Source organism: Urtica dioica, chromosome 3 (genome assembly GCF_054948205.1).
Source record: "Urtica dioica subsp. dioica isolate 48M chromosome 3, U.dioica_male_clone48M_v1_H2, whole genome shotgun sequence".
NCBI lineage: Eukaryota > Viridiplantae > Streptophyta > Magnoliopsida > Rosales > Urticaceae > Urtica > Urtica dioica.
The window spans coordinates 50482448-50497573 of record NC_142758.1 but is presented as its reverse complement, the minus strand read 5'-3'; the positions used below and the strand labels follow the sequence as shown (position 1 = coordinate 50497573).

Sequence of the window (15126 nt, the reverse complement as noted above, 5' to 3'; positions counted from 1 at the left end):
GTAATTTAGTTGAGATTTTACAGAAAAAACAAATTAAATTAACAATATATAGTAGTTTATTTCACTTTTTATGAGTACGTTTTATACGTACAAATTTATCATTTTCAATCGTGAATCTAGTGAATTCTCGTTTTATACGTTTTATGCTTTGGTCCTCGTCTATATCTAGACGAAGTCGACCCACTTGTCCCTTCGTAGTATCAGTCAAGTCATGTCATGAAAGAGCACGTCGCCCGCCTCAAGATCCGGACTTGTTTGACAAAGTCTTCCTTCGCCGCTCAAACCAATCAGCATAAGTTTTCTACGATGAATTAGTCAACACGTGTCTACAAAAATTGCGCACCTTGACCCCTTATAAATTCGTTTATTTTCATAAGAAATGCACGTTTTATTATTATTATTATTATTATTATTATTATTATCATCGAATAGTATTCTTTTTAGTCTAAACTTTCTCTTATACTTGAATTGTCGAGTTCGGCCCTTTGTAATCAAGATTGTCTCATAAATAAAATCGTATTCAATTATGAATGATTTCATTCTCATTATATTTTGATTTTCTTATTTATTTAGTTTATTTGTCGAGTTTAATGTATATTTGTATACAATGATTTATTGAGATTTACTTATATCAAATCTAAAACGACACATATATCGTTATATTATGCTCGTGATTGTTGAGGCTCGATTTCAAAATTAACAATTTGTTTGTTTATCATAATTTTTTTATTTTATTTCGCAAAGTAGTTTTAGTGTGGATTGCATCTGACACTTAATCACGATGTATATATATTCAAATAATTGGCTACGTAGTCATCTTAAATACTAGCAATTTGGTTTTAGCCAACCCTTCGTTAATTTCCCGTAAATAGTCATCTTGCTTACGTGACATCTTATTAATTGAATTAGTTTTACACTTTTGCCCTTATTTATTACGCCCGCTAATTGAATTATGCAGTTTTTTTTTATTTTGGATCTAACCGATTTGGAAAGATTGTTAACGTGTATTTGAAAATTTTCAGCGTTGACTTTAACTAATTAGTTTATATTTTCGTGGCAATTCATTATGGATAAAAATCTGTCAATATATTATTCATTTATTGATATTATTTGTTTTCATAATTTTAGAACGTTCAAAATATTTCCAATTTTTTTTCAATTTATTTACACGAATATACTGTAAATCATCTTTGTATTTACAATGCATTACGATGAAACAATTTGTATTAACTGTAAATCAACGTCATATTTACAATACTGGATAAGAATTCACCAGATCCAAAATCTCAGCAAATTCACAATCACTAAAACAAATCTCATACACTCAAAATCACTAGCAATTCTGATAGACACAACCCGTTTTCCGTCACCATCGACGAGCGTCGGCCGATGTTGCAGAGGGTGGGCGAGTGTCGGAGCCGATGTTGCAGAGGGTGGGCGAGTGTTGGAGCCGATGTTGCAGAGGGTGAAGCGTCGACCGATGTTGCAGAACGTTGATTTTGTTTTTATCGGTTGTGTAGAGATAAAGAGAGAGTATAGATATCTGCATTAATGGAGTTTTAAATGCTCTCTCAATTTGTGCGAGTAGTTATAGTCGAATATTTTATTTTCTATTTGAATTAATGGGCTGAAAATAATGAGCGAGAATTTGGCTATAGTTATTTGAGGTCATTCACGTCTTTTAACATGCTGTAAATAGATTGCTGCGTCTATTAACAGAATGTTGACTAAAACCAAAACTATTATAACAGTGTGGCTATATACCTATATAACTATATATTTCCTAAGTATAAAATAGACTTAACCGTGTTGTGGGATAGTTAATTGCGTTTGTGAGTACGTGGATGCACAACATAAAGACATCGAGGATGATGTGAGTCCTCGAGTGCTTCCATGATGGGTTCTTCCAGTCTAAGAGCGCCCGAAAATTTTGTTAATAGAATTGTTAAGGTGAAGAATAAAAATTCAACTTATATATATATATATATATATATATATATATATAGAGAGAGAGAGAGAGAGAGAGAGAGAGAGAGAGAGAGAGAGAGAGAGAGAGAGTTTTAAAGAAAATATAACTCATGATGGAGATAGTTTAGAAAATCGATCAATTTGATTTTTGAATTTATATTCAATATCTATATTTTTGTTAAATTAGTCTCAAAATTGTTTGGTTAATGGTTATTTCGCAAGATATACTAAATGGACTAGCTTGCATAAATCAAGTAAGTTATTTTAATTTGACTAAATAAGTATAGTATCTTTTTTTCGTTCGTGAAGTATTTTAGATTATAAACACAAAATCAAAAGTTTTTATTTATTTATTATTTAGTATTTATGAAAAGAGTACAAAATCGAGATTGATTGATAATTTGATTATGTTCTAAAAGAAGAAAAGGAAAAGAAGCGGACCGCTCAATAAATGGAGTAGAGAGAGAGAGGGTACAGGTCACGCGTCACAACCCGCCACAATGAGCTTCCGCCGTACCCAATAACTCGTTCCATCGGATCGCTGACGTGGACGGCCCAGATTCAAATCTGCTAGATTCTCTCCACCTTATAAAGTACGCTAACCTCCTTCATTCCCAAACTCAAGACTCTCTCTCGGCTCCATCGCAAACATTCCTAGATTCAGATTTTTGCTTTTAATTTTGTTTTTTTTTTTAATTTAATCCGAAATCTGAACGATCAGGTCTCAATCTTCTCTAATCTGAACAGATCGCCGATTCCGACGAACAAACCAGGAACTAAAAACCCTAATTTTATATCTACCATCTGTACATACACGCCGTGCAAAGCCATGGTCGTTGTTGGATCTAATCTGGGCGTGGAATTGGAAACTGAAAAGCTGATGGAAGAGGATAACTTAGCATTAATGGAGAGTGGGAAAGTGGTTCATGACGTGGAAGAGGGCGAGATTAGCGACTCCGCTTCCGTGGAAGAGATCAGCGCAGAGGATTTCAAAAAGCAAGAAGGCTCGGAGTCCAAGCCTAGGGTTTGGACGATGAAGGAGCTCTACGACTATCCAGGGTTTCGTACGGACTGGTACAACCTGGCCTGGGCTCGGGGCTTGCAGAACCAGCCTCTCAACGGCGTCGTCATAGTGGACGAGAAGCTTCCTTCTTCGGCCGAGCCCGACAGAGTCGTGATCGACGATGATAGCAGCGACGACGAGCCCGCCAAGGAAGAAGGCGAGCTCGAAGAGGGCGAGATTGATTTGGACTCTGAAAGCCACCCCGGTTCGATCCGGGACGCTCTTCGTAGCGTTGATTCGGTCAATGCTGAGCAGTAAGTCAACGAATTTCCACGCCTCGGAGACCCACCGAACTGAAAATGAAACTGATGAGGCTGTTTTTGTAGATCGTTTGAGCAAGTGTGTTTGCGGATACACAAGACTTTGGAGGGTTTGAGAGTAGACGAAGCTGACGACGGAGTAGCTCACTTGTTGTTCTCCGCTCTCCAAGTCCTTCACTCTGTAAGCACATCGACTTTGGAGGGTTTTCTGTTTCCGACGGGTTTCGTCGTTCATCGTTGTCTGTGAATTATTTGCAGGTGTTTCGCTCCATGAAACCCATTCAGAAAGAAGAAAAGAAGGAAGCTTTATCCAGGTTGAACCCAAACCGATCGATTCCCTATGGGTTTTTTTAATTTTTTTTTACAATGTACAATTCCCTGAATGCGATATGTTTATCCTCACCACAGATTACTCTCTTCCGTGGTGAATTGCGATCCTCCCATCCTATCCACCGAGCGATTAAAAGAGGTGAAACACCATAACACGACAACTGTAAACTTTTTGAGGAAGGATATTAATGTCAGCCAGCTTATTTTTCTCTCTCTTTCAGGTCGAGCTCATGATAGCCTCTCTAAGCTCGAGCGACGAAGAGAAAGAGAAAGAGAAAGAGATTGAAAGTGAGAGCAATGAACGGACCTACAACATGGAAATCGATTCGAATGCCGATAATTCTAACGGGCACGGACAAGAACAAGAACAAGAACAAAGGGCCGTGAAGTGGCCATCGGTGTCTTCTGTGATTCACATTTCATCGCCGGAAGTTTCTAGAAGCAGGTTGAAAGGAAGGGGTATCGTTATCCCGCTTTTGGACCTCCACAAGGAGCACGACGAGGACAGCCTGCCCTCTCCCACGCGAGACAGCTTCCCCGTCGCTGATGTCATCGCAAAACCGGACTATGAGACCGATGCCTTCAAAGCCGTCTCTTCCTACCAACAGAAATTCGGCCGCAGCTCTTTTCTGATGAGCGACATGCTTCCCAGCCCGACACCCTCGGACGACGAATCCGAAGAAGACCACAACGATCACGAGATTCCTCTTTCTAGAACCACCGTTTCGAGGCCATTCCTCGTCGCCTCTGCTTCCGTATCCCCTATTTCGTCGACTCCGACCACGAAACCCTTGGCGAAGAGCAGAGACCCCAGGCTTCGATTTGCCAACGCTGCTTCGGAGCCCGACAAAAAACCATCGACAACGGCGCAGAACGCACCTGAAACCGGTGACCACACGGACCCGAGAAAACAGAGAGCCGGCGGTGAGCGTAACCTGGACGGGCCCGCGTCGAAAAGGCAAAGACACACGTTTGGTAATGCGGGTATTGTGAGTGTTACGAAAAGTGTGCCTGGGTCGGAGGACAATAATGGTACTTCCAGACCACCCCAGTTAGCGAACAAAACGAATGCGAAATTGGACCCGAGAAGATCGCATCCTACACTGAACCCTCCTCCGGTATCCAATTCGACGACCAGTGCATTAAACCCATTCCCTGAATTGCTGAAGGACATAGCTGGCAACCCCGAAATCTTACTAAACATGATTAGGGAACAGCAACAGCGATTAGCACAACCAATGTCCGATCCTTCAACAAATCTTCCAACTTCTTCTCTACTTTCAGGATCAGCCCCTTTAGTGAGCATTCCTCCGCTGAAGGCCTGTGAGATTTTGCAGCCACCGCCGGGATCAGCTTCAGCCACGCCACAAGTGGGTCCCGTGGTGAGTGTTTCACATCTACTTAAAGAGGGAAAAAACAGTATGTATGTATGTGAATTTATATATTTGTGTACTGGATTTTTGTTTAAAAAAAGTAATGTCACTTGACAGAGGACACAAGACGACGGTTTGAAAATTCGGATGAAGCCCAGAGATCCCCGAAGGGTTCTTCACGGCAATGCATTGCAAAAGACTGGGAGTCTGGTGAACGAGCAGCAGCCAAAAACGACAGCGGGCCCTACTATACCGAACATGCAAGATGGCGAGGCCGATAAGGCGAAGCCTGTACCTGATATCGCGCGGCAATTCACCAAGAATCTGAGAAATCTCGCTGATATGATCTCCGTATCGGCAACAAGTCCGGCAATACTTGAGCAGAATCTTTGTTCGCAATCGGCTCAAGTGAAACTGGCGGTGGAAGCAAATGATGAGGAAGGAGAGCCGAGCGTGTCCCGTGGCCCTAATACTTGGGGAGATGTCGAGCATTTGTTCAAAGGATACGACGACAAACAGATAATGGCCATCCAAAGAGAGAGGGAAAGGAGGCTAGAAGAACAGAACAAAATGTTCGAGGCTCGTAAGCTTTGCCTCGTCTTGGATTTAGATCACACCCTTCTTAACTCTGCAAAGGTAGAATCTTGTCCTGTGTGTACGTGGGGGGTGAAAAAATTGTCTTTTTTAAGGTACGATTTTGTTAACAACAGTTTGTCCTCTCAGTTTGTGGAGGTAGATCTAGTTCACGATGAGATTCTGAGAAAGAAGGAGGAACAGGATCGTGAAAAACCGCAAAGGCATCTCTACCGTTTGCCTCATATGGGAATGTGGACCAAACTTCGTCCCGGAATATGGAATTTTTTGGATAAGGTAATTTATGATTCTTGCTCAAAGGTTATTTTTTTTTTCCCTTCCGAGAAAGATATGGAGCACTCAAACGCAACGTGTTTTGGTGTCAGGCTAGCAAGCTTTTTGAGTTGCATCTTTACACAATGGGGAACAAACTATACGCGACGGAGATGGCAAAAGTACTGGATCCAAAGGGAACTTTGTTCTCCGGGCGAGTTATTTCTAAAGGCGACGACGAGGACCCCGTAGATGGGGACGAGCGAGTGCCCAAGAGCAAGGATCTAGAAGGAGTTATGGGCATGGAATCGTCCGTTCTTATCATTGATGATTCTGTGAGGGTTTGGCCCCATAACAAACTGAACCTCATAGTTGTGGAAAGGTTGATATCACAATCTCACTAGTTTTCTATTTTCTTTTTCTTTGCAAAACATGATTGAACGCCGTATACCCTTCCTTAACGTTAATATTATTTTACGGGGTTGTAGGTATACATATTTTCCGTGTAGTAGACGCCAATTTGGGCTTCCGGGTCCTTCGCTTCTGGAGATCGATCACGACGAAAGACCGGAAGAAGGGACACTCGCATCCTCTTTGGGGGTGAGCTTTTAGCTTTGCTCGAAACTTTGCGTTTGTATGTGCTTATAAACGGTTGTCCCTTTGATATAATCGGTGGCAGGTTATAGAGAGAATACACGAAAAGTTCTTTTCGAGTCCGTCTTTAGACGAAGCAGACGTAAGAAATATTCTGGCGTCGGAGCAGCAGAAAATATTGGCGGGGTGTCGAATAGTATTCAGCAGAGTGTTCCCGGTGAGCGAGGTGAATCCTCATCTCCATCCTCTGTGGCAGAGCGCTCAACAGTTTGGTGCCGTGTGCACAACCCAGATCGATGACAAGGTCACCCATGTTGTTGCCCATTCTCCCGGGACCGACAAGGTAACGCTCACACAACGACGCCTCGTAAATTCACACGAGTCCTAACACTCCATTACATTCCATTCATGCAGGTGAATTGGGCTGTTGCCAATGGCAGATTTGTAGTACATCCAGGGTGGTAAGTTATAAAAAAAAGCATTTTTGTGTGAATTCAATTTCGGTGATTACTAGACTTAACGAAGATCTCTCTACTACGTTTGTGTGTCGATTGTTTAAAAAAAAAAAACAGGGTAGAAGCGTCGGCTTTGCTTTATCGGAGGGCAAATGAGCAAGATTTTGCCATTAAACCAACACAACCTTAACGGTTCAAATTTTTTTTTTTTTGGGGGCAAATCGGCCAGTCAGTGGTTTTTGGAGATAAGGATGTTGTGGGAATGGGAATGGGCTAGACCCGAGTGTCTGGCCACGGTACTTCCCTGTTTTGTAGTGCTCAGCGATCGGCGTACTTAGCCCTAACTTGTTCCCCAAGCTAAGGGGAGGGCTATTTGGGTCAAATCACGGAGTGAAGCCGGAGTAAATAAAATTAAACTAAAAATGGTGAACACAAAAAGCTTTTTGACAAAAGACCAAGACGTAAGTGCAAAACGGGGATAATCGGGCCGGACCATAAAACCCGGGAGTTTCGTTAAGATTCCTCTAATCCTAACTATAACATGGACCCATTCCAGCTGACTAAACAAGTCCAACATCAAACTTAACATAAAAAGGAAACCATTGAATTAAGCTTAGAAATGGGGTTCTCAGTAAGGTTCTTTTTGTTGTCGTTTATAAATGTACATATATATACTGTATTTTTTCTCCTGGAGTGGTTGTACTTGTACTTCCTCATGCGGCTTCCAAAGAAATATGAGCTGTGGTTTCGTTGGACAAATATCTATTCGAAGTGTTAAGGCTTCACTGATTTGGCTTTCTCTTTATCCCAATCAGTATGCCCATCTTTCCAAGGATTCTAATATCGTTCATGCCGTTTAGATGGAAGGTGAAAATTGAACGGAAATAGTTAAGAAACTCTTACATTATAAGGGGAAAAAAGACAGAAAAAGGACATCTTAGAAAAAAAAAAAAACTAGGAAGTGTAGAAAACGACTTGAAGAAAAGTAAAAAAAAAAAAAAAAAAACACCTAATATGATGATATTTGCCAAAACAAAAAAGGAAGAACCATATTTAAAAATGGATGGTAAAATTAAACTTCCATCTACATTGAAAGAAATCGACAATTTCAGAACTTTCTTACATTATAGAAATTAATTGTCTCAGAATACAAGATTTAAACTCGTTCAAGTTGTCGTTATCTACGAATGTGTCACATCTCTTGAGGGGTGGGTAAAGTTGAATTTTCGGTTAACTTCAATTAACCATTAACTGAAATATACGGTTAAAATTAATTGTTAACCGAAATTGTAAATAGTACAATTAATTGTTTTAACCGAAATTGTATTACAACATTGTTTGTCATGTTGACCGTTTGCAAATAAAGACAAAAACAAGTACAAAGAAAAGCAAATGTTTGTCATGCAAAAATATAAAAGTACAGCAGCCTACTAACTATGTCAGACTAATTCATTTTTATTGTTTTTTAACAGTATCAATTAACCTAGGTTAATTATTTTTTACTCGGTTAATATTAACCTAACGGTTAATTTTAACCGATTAATTTCGATTAAAATTTAAATACAAATTTTGTTTTGACCGAATTTTCAGCTTTAGGGGTGACATATATCCCGCTGAATTAAAAATAAAATACATAAAAATCTTTTGCATTTTGCTCCGAAACTATGTGGTTATTTGCTTCATGCCCCCCCTCTGAATATGTTGTTTTCCTTCCATTCCCCTAACAAGTATGGCTCTGCCAATGTTGATATATATAATATGTATTAAAGATAAAACATAACTTTATTACATCAACAAAAAAATAATGTCTATACTCGACACTATTAATTTACTAGATATTCGAGTGACACAGTGATATATATATATATAGTGATATATATATATATATATATATATATATAAACATATATGGAAGTACAAAAACTTAATTTTTAGTTTGAAATGGAACTTAAAGTCATATGAACACCATGATTGCAAAATAGTTCAAAACGAGGTAGTTGTGACAAGCACACTAAAATAATCATTAACTTAGAGAATTGATAATCATTAACGCGCTGATGATAGAGATAGAAGTGAGACCCACCTGATATGGTGGGATCCACTTCTATCTCTATCATCAGCGCGCGCTGAACCGCTGATAATTATCATGGCTCTTAACTTAGTCTCACGTCATTGAGTTACTATCTCAACTATGAATTAACTATATCTTTCAAATATTTTATAAAATCAGTGCATCACGTACAATAGATGTATACCATACTATAAAAGAGCGGATGTTTGCGTTTATAGGGGGCCACGTGACATATCTCTTCTCCCTCGTGTCATCGTCACTCCTCTCTCATTTTGATTAAAAAAAATCTCTCATCTGCTAGAGAGATGACACGTGTCCAATAAATAATTTAATATTATTTTTCTTTTTTAACTCTTGAGTGCATTTGAGCAAAAAAAAAAATGAAAAAAACTCTTGAATGCGAGACCCAATTTAATAAAGAGGAGAGAGCATCAGGTAAAAAAAAAAATAAATTAAAATTAAAATCAATTTTGGATGTTTATATAATAAGATATATCGTGCCGTGCAAGGGCAAGGCCACGATACTAGTAGAGAAAAAATGGCCTAAGCTGTATGTGTGATTATTAGATTTTTGGAAGTGAGAGAAACAAAATGAAATAGAGAGTAAAAAGGAGTTGAAAATGAAGTATTGAAGTTATATGGTATTCGGTCTAAGTTATAAAGCTAGCTTTATATTTGCAAGTCGGACTTTATCGAGCTATAAATTAATTCTATATAACGAACTTTGTAATCAGAAAATGAAGTCGGACTTTAGAAATAGCCTATTATTTAAACGCCACAATTAATTCTATATTTGTAACTTGAACTTTATTGATCCGGTAGATATTCACGAATAGAGGGTTTATGGTCTCTCTCTACCAGAGTTAGAGCCGGCCCGAGGCTTAACCACTTAGGCCCCAAAATTTTCGTGGAAAAAATGCCTAATTTTAGAGAAAAAAATTCAAATGAACAACAATAATATTCACATTTCACACCCGAGATCTTCTTAATGCACCCATAATAGTAATTATTTATATTTAAACATACTTTCGAATATTAGTAACACCACAATCTATGGTTTCCACTTTCCATCGAGTAAGAAAATATATATGGGTTATTCTCGTATATAACACAAAAAAAAGTCAACTAGAGAAAACATCCGGAGATCATGTACGTGTGTTTTGTATAGGATAGTATTATTAATTAAATACCCTTTAATTACGGATTTTGAGCACATTTTAGAGCCGAATTGAAACTTAATTTTGGTGTGTGAATATAACAAGAAGATAAAAAGCGAGAGACATAAATTTGAGAGTGGGACAAGGATGACTTGCAAGGAGAAGAAGAAAAGTGAAGCTTTTTCATGGTGGTGCAATGGAAGCCAATTTAATTACGATTGTCGCCTTCCTCGATCTCTCAGTCTCCAAACTAATAATCTCTCTGGTATTTTTGTTTATCTACATTCATGCATATATATATATATATATATAATATAAATACTAGAGTTCAGCCCGCGTTGCCACGGAATAATTATAAAGTAAAATTATTTTGATGTACAAATTAATATAAATCAGAAATTATACACGATTATTTTACCATCTTTTTTAATGGAAAATATACTATTAACTTGGCATCAAATTTGGAGAACCAAAAGACTAAATCATCCACCAAACTCTAGTCTATTATTTGGCTTAACATTTGGTGGTGTTATTTATTTATTGCTGAGTTTCACTTAACCATTTAAAGAAAAGATTGGCTGAAGGCTAAACAAACTCAAGGCTGAATTAAGTAGTGAAGCCCTAAGAGATGATATAATTGGACGAGGCTTATGAACAGTAAAATCTCATTGTTACTTAGTTATAATTCATAGGTAGATATGTCCACGTAAACGATATAATTCCATGCATATAGAGCATCGTTACACGTTGACATCTTAGTGTTGAACATGACCGTTTTGCAGAAGAATACGAGGAGAAGATAAAGGCCATAGTAAGAATCATCGAAGGAGACGGCGATACTTTTGCAAAGAGAGCGGAGATGTATTACGAGCAAAGGCCTCAGCTTTTGAAGCTCGTCGAGGACTTGCACAAATCCTACACTTGCCTCGCTCTCAGCTACGACCAGCTTCGCTCCCAAATTCCAACGATGCCCTCGTCTTCATCGGCGTTGATGATCGGACCGCTGAGAACGAGCGAGTCTTCTCGGCAGCAGAGAGTAGAAGAAGAAACGCCTCGAACGGAGTTCGACAAAGAGATGATCGAGAAGAGCACAACGACGAGCAGCGGCGGCGATTGCTGCGCAGAGGACAAGGCGTGGAGCGAGCAGAGAGTGTTGGAGCTGATCGAAGACCATGTCAGATATCAGACCGAGCTGGTGAGGAAGAACGAATCCAAGAGAGACAAGATCCGAGAGCTGCGATTGCAGGTTCAGAAGCTAATGGACGAGAACAAGGCTTTGAAGGCTAGCATCAACGGTGCTTGTTGTGTCAAGCCCGTCAATAAAAGCAATGAAAAGCCCAAAGCAACTCTTTGTCTGTTCAGAAACCTATCGGGTTGCGCTGGTTAACTCGTTTCACTAATGCCCTTCTCTTTTCAACTCATTTTCGTGTCCTTTTTCTATATGCTATGAGATCGGATTCGCAAAATTGCTGAGAAAAATAGTATTGAAAACAGACTGCTAGCTGTTAAATATGGTTAATTCTTGGATTTTGAAGGGTAAATAGTATTGAAAACAACCGTTGCGAAAACGTTTTGTAGCTCCGCCAAGGTACCCAATGCCAACGAATCATAGTTAACCCTTTCCCCGATTTTCGGACTACAATCCCCTACTTGTCTCCTCGAAATTAAGTCGAAAATCTTGCATACTTTCACCGATAAAGCCACACTGATAAATACCTGAAGACAAAAAATACAATAATAAATTAACGTGCCGTATATACATATATTTTGTTCCTGCAAAACGTTAAATCGAATAAGTGATTAGAGGCTCACGAGATTAGACCGCGGTGCTCTGGGGAACTTGGCCATGGCTCGAGAGACATAATTGGGATCGGTCATCTTGTGTAGCGCGAATTTGGCCGATTCCGTGAGATCGAAAACCTCGTTCACCAAAGCGGTTTTCGAGAGCGCGCGTTCGGGTTCGACTATCTCGTCGAACTTGGTGTCGTGTGGCTCAGAGATTCTTGCTGCCATATTTGCGGCTGCGGAGAGAGATCCGCCGCCGGAGATGGCCAGGCAAAGAGCCGACACAACCAACGGATCTCGAGGCTGGTCGACCAGAGCCTTGTGGAAAGCCAATATCGCAACCCTGCGGTTGTAATACCCGAGTTTTATGCGTTGACTAAACGAGGCTGTTAATGGAGTTTCTTACCATAAACTAGTGTGACATGGTCGGTCGGGTGCAAGGAATTTATCGAGGTTGGAAAACAGACACTGCGTTCGGAATCCACAAAAACGTTTAAGATATGAACTTTTTAACTTTTTTTTTCCACTGAAATATTATGAATGTTGTCATTTGAAGAGCAAGGGAAACGGGCAAACTCCACTTACTAAAAGCATGTTAGACCTCTCGTCACGCCTTCGAAACCCTTGGGAAGCCAAATACGAGGCCTGTGGATATTGACGCAAAAACCGACAACCTCAGATGAGAGAGAGAGAGAGAGAGAGAGAGAGAGAGAGATTGAAGACCTGGATAGGAAGAAGTGTCTCTAAGAGTCCGAACCTCCACAAAAGCCTCAAAGACGCTTCGGAAGAGCCAAATGCCATCATATAATTCATTTCCAAGAGAATTCTTCCCTATCAAAAGATTTCTTAAATTAAGGAATGACGATCCAGTCACGATAATCTTCTTATCATAGGAAACAAACATGTTTCTCGTTACCTTGTCAAGTCGCCGGACCGAGCAAGACAATTCTCTCAAAGACAGAGCCATATCTTTGGTGAACCGAAAACCCAGCCGTGCCGCGATCCTGACCGCACGTAAAATTCTAGCTAAACAACAAAACACAGTCAAATTTCGCATAGACGACGAGTCAGCTTATCAACGGGGACGGAAACGTAAAAAACACTCACCGCAGTCCTCCACAAAGGAGATTTTTGCCGGTATCACGGTTCGCATCTACACACAGAAATCAGATCAATAAGTGGATTCATCGTAAGAATGTCTCTCACAACATTTGAAAACGCTTTTGAGTATTTAACATAACAATACATACACACTTTTGATTTTCTAATATCTTGTAACCCGCCCGTATAATCGTACACAATCTTGGCGTACGGATCGAACATCAACCTGATAAAAAAAACATCATCGTCACGTTTCACGATTACAATCACAATCACAGTCAGAACCAGAAATGTGAAGTGTTCGGTGCTAAACCCGTTAATGGTGAAATCGCGGCTCAGGCAATTCCTCCACCGAATGTAATCATGCCTGTCACAACCCGGCGGCCTCTTCGCCTCATCGAACTTGTCCCCCGAATTCTTTGCGAAAGTGCTAAAACTAGAAACCTTATTCAAACCCAACCCAAAAAAGTGAGATTATTAAAAAGCCTCACAGACTCAACTATACATTACATTAGTAGATGATCTATGATGAGAAGACTAACCTCGACAGTGGTGTCGTTGACGCGAACATGGCATATCGGAAACCTTTTTCCAACTATCTCGCAACACCCAAACGAATTCCTCACCTACATTTATACGAGTCAATAACATCATTACTTTTTATTTTCCTTGAAGAAAATAAATGGTATGATAATAAGATAATAATGATAATAACCTCCTTGAGTTCAGCGGAAGTTATAATATCAAAATCTTTGGGAGTTCTCTTCAGGATAAGATCACGAACACAGCCTCCAACAAGATAAACCTCGTGCCCTTCAATGTGTATACATACCATTTGTGTCATGTCATATTAGATTTAACAAACAAAAAAAAAAAAAAAAAGTGGGCGTCTTTGTTACTAACCGTTTTTTCTAAGAGCGCTGAGAACCACTCTGGTGGACTTTGAAATGGAAGCCATCTTGATTCCCAGCTCCTTGGAGCTCAACTTTTCCCATTCGGGTTCGCTCCTTTTCCTGGCTCGGAGATCGTCGTTTTCGATTCGGTCATTGTAGTTCGTGGAATCGGAGAGAGGCTCGGTCGCGAACGTGGACTTTCCGTAGCGTGCCTGAGAATGAAGTTTGAGAGTTGGTTGATTCGCCAGAGAGAGAGAGAGAGAGAAAAGGAAGAACCTTTCGGAGGCAGAGAATGGGATGGCGGTGAATAGAGAGGTGAGACCTCCACGCGACGCCGAACGCATCGACCGCCATTGATGACTACAAGCTCTGATGAAAGCTTACCGGGAAGAGGGAGGGAATCAAAAAATGGGATCAGATTGTTCTCTCATCACAAACAAACGTTAAAGCCCGTAGAATATATGGGCTGGTTTTGGCCTAATGCAACAGTATTGAGATCACAAATGTTAATGCTTAACTTATGGGCTTTTTTTTTTTTTTTTTTTTTTTTGTGTAAATACCGTCCAACTATAGTGTAGACCCAATGTAACCAAGCTGGACTCAGATATACCAAAAACACCCATGTAGAGGACAAAATTTACCAAATCCAAAAACAGTTAATTGTCAAAATTCTAAAATTCATGATTTGATGCAAAATCGATAGACTATCTATGCGCCTTTGATAGTTTACCGACCTAAAAACTATTGTTTTATTGATGTTGGACTTCGTCTTCTACTAATATGCAAAAATTTGGGCCCAAATTAGTAGAAATTTGGTCCAGACCCACGAAACCGATCAACACGAAGAGTTGGGCTCAGTATTCAAATTTAGTCATCTCTGGCAAATTAGTATGAAAAAAATTCAAATCATAGGATCCCAAATAAGTAAAAGAAAATGTATGGAAAGGAACAAATCCCATTCCAAATTTTTTTGGATGGGAAGTTTCGTTCCGAATTATGATATTGTGCTTAACGGAAATTCCATTATGGTCGTTGGCTAGTGATATGGGCTTGGATTTATAGAGATATTTCTAGAATTACTAATTTTATTGCAAAATCGAATGGCTAACTCTTCGCCTTTGATAATTTGCAGACCCAAAAACTATTGACAAACTCGCCCGAAAATTGGTCACAAGACAAATTCCTAAGGGAATAATTTAACAAATGTAACTTGAAACTGAGCCTCCAACG

The 15126-nt window shown here is 39.6% G+C and overlaps 3 protein-coding genes across 3 annotated transcripts; 2 read left to right on the top strand and 1 right to left on the bottom strand.

Moving 5' to 3' along the window:
- Nucleotides 1-2406: 2406 nt before the first annotated feature.
- LOC149403629 (C-terminal domain phosphatase-like 3) lies at nucleotides 2407-7656 on the top strand. The gene is made up of 13 exons (XM_089609136.1): nucleotides 2407-2561; nucleotides 2690-3285; nucleotides 3358-3472; nucleotides 3550-3605; nucleotides 3700-3760; nucleotides 3843-5003; nucleotides 5112-5630; nucleotides 5718-5864; nucleotides 5954-6222; nucleotides 6329-6440; nucleotides 6520-6777; nucleotides 6849-6895; nucleotides 7007-7656. The coding sequence occupies exons 2-13, from the start codon at nucleotides 2798-2800 to the stop codon at nucleotides 7077-7079; spliced, it is 3306 nt and encodes a 1101-aa protein (XP_089465262.1). The 5' UTR covers nucleotides 2407-2561; nucleotides 2690-2797; the 3' UTR covers nucleotides 7080-7656.
- Nucleotides 7657-10871: 3215 nt separating this feature from the next.
- LOC149403628 (protein NETWORKED 3C-like) lies at nucleotides 10872-11560 on the top strand. Its single transcript, XM_089610049.1, has one exon. The coding sequence runs from the start codon at nucleotides 10977-10979 to the stop codon at nucleotides 11502-11504; it is 528 nt and encodes a 175-aa protein (XP_089466175.1). The 5' UTR covers nucleotides 10872-10976; the 3' UTR covers nucleotides 11505-11560.
- A 56-nt stretch (nucleotides 11561-11616) lies between these two features.
- On the bottom strand, nucleotides 11617-14287 carry LOC149403627 (uncharacterized). Its single transcript, XM_089610048.1, has 13 exons — nucleotides 14173-14287; nucleotides 13907-14108; nucleotides 13719-13816; nucleotides 13546-13629; nucleotides 13317-13447; nucleotides 13157-13229; nucleotides 13010-13055; nucleotides 12819-12928; nucleotides 12626-12733; nucleotides 12488-12547; nucleotides 12309-12370; nucleotides 11930-12245; nucleotides 11617-11833 (listed from the first exon to the last, which is right to left on the bottom strand). The coding sequence occupies exons 1-13, from the start codon at nucleotides 14248-14250 to the stop codon at nucleotides 11633-11635; spliced, it is 1569 nt and encodes a 522-aa protein (XP_089466174.1). The 5' UTR covers nucleotides 14251-14287; the 3' UTR covers nucleotides 11617-11632.
- Between the last annotated feature and the right edge of the window lie 839 nt (nucleotides 14288-15126).

Bases quoted from the DNA above. Each gene is read 5' to 3' on its own strand.
- LOC149403628 (XM_089610049.1), top strand. From the start codon at position 10,977: ATGTATTACGAGCAAAGGCCTCAGCTTTTGAAGCTCGTCGAGGACTTG.
- LOC149403629 (XM_089609136.1), top strand. From the start codon at position 2,798: ATGGTCGTTGTTGGATCTAATCTGGGCGTGGAATTGGAAACTGAAAAG. The intron at 3,606-3,699 runs GTTGAACCCAAA...TCCTCACCACAG, and splicing joins AAGAAGGAAGCTTTATCCAG to ATTACTCTCTTCCGTGGTGA. The intron at 6,441-6,519 runs GTGAGCTTTTAG...AATCGGTGGCAG, and splicing joins CACTCGCATCCTCTTTGGGG to GTTATAGAGAGAATACACGA.
- LOC149403627 (XM_089610048.1), bottom strand. From the start codon at position 14,250: ATGGCGGTCGATGCGTTCGGCGTCGCGTGGAGGTCTCACCTCTCTATT. The intron at 12,548-12,625 runs GTCTTCAATCTC...CAATATCCACAG, and splicing joins AGACACTTCTTCCTATCCAG to GCCTCGTATTTGGCTTCCCA. The intron at 12,246-12,308 runs GTAAGAAACTCC...TTACAACCGCAG, and splicing joins CCATGTCACACTAGTTTATG to GGTTGCGATATTGGCTTTCC.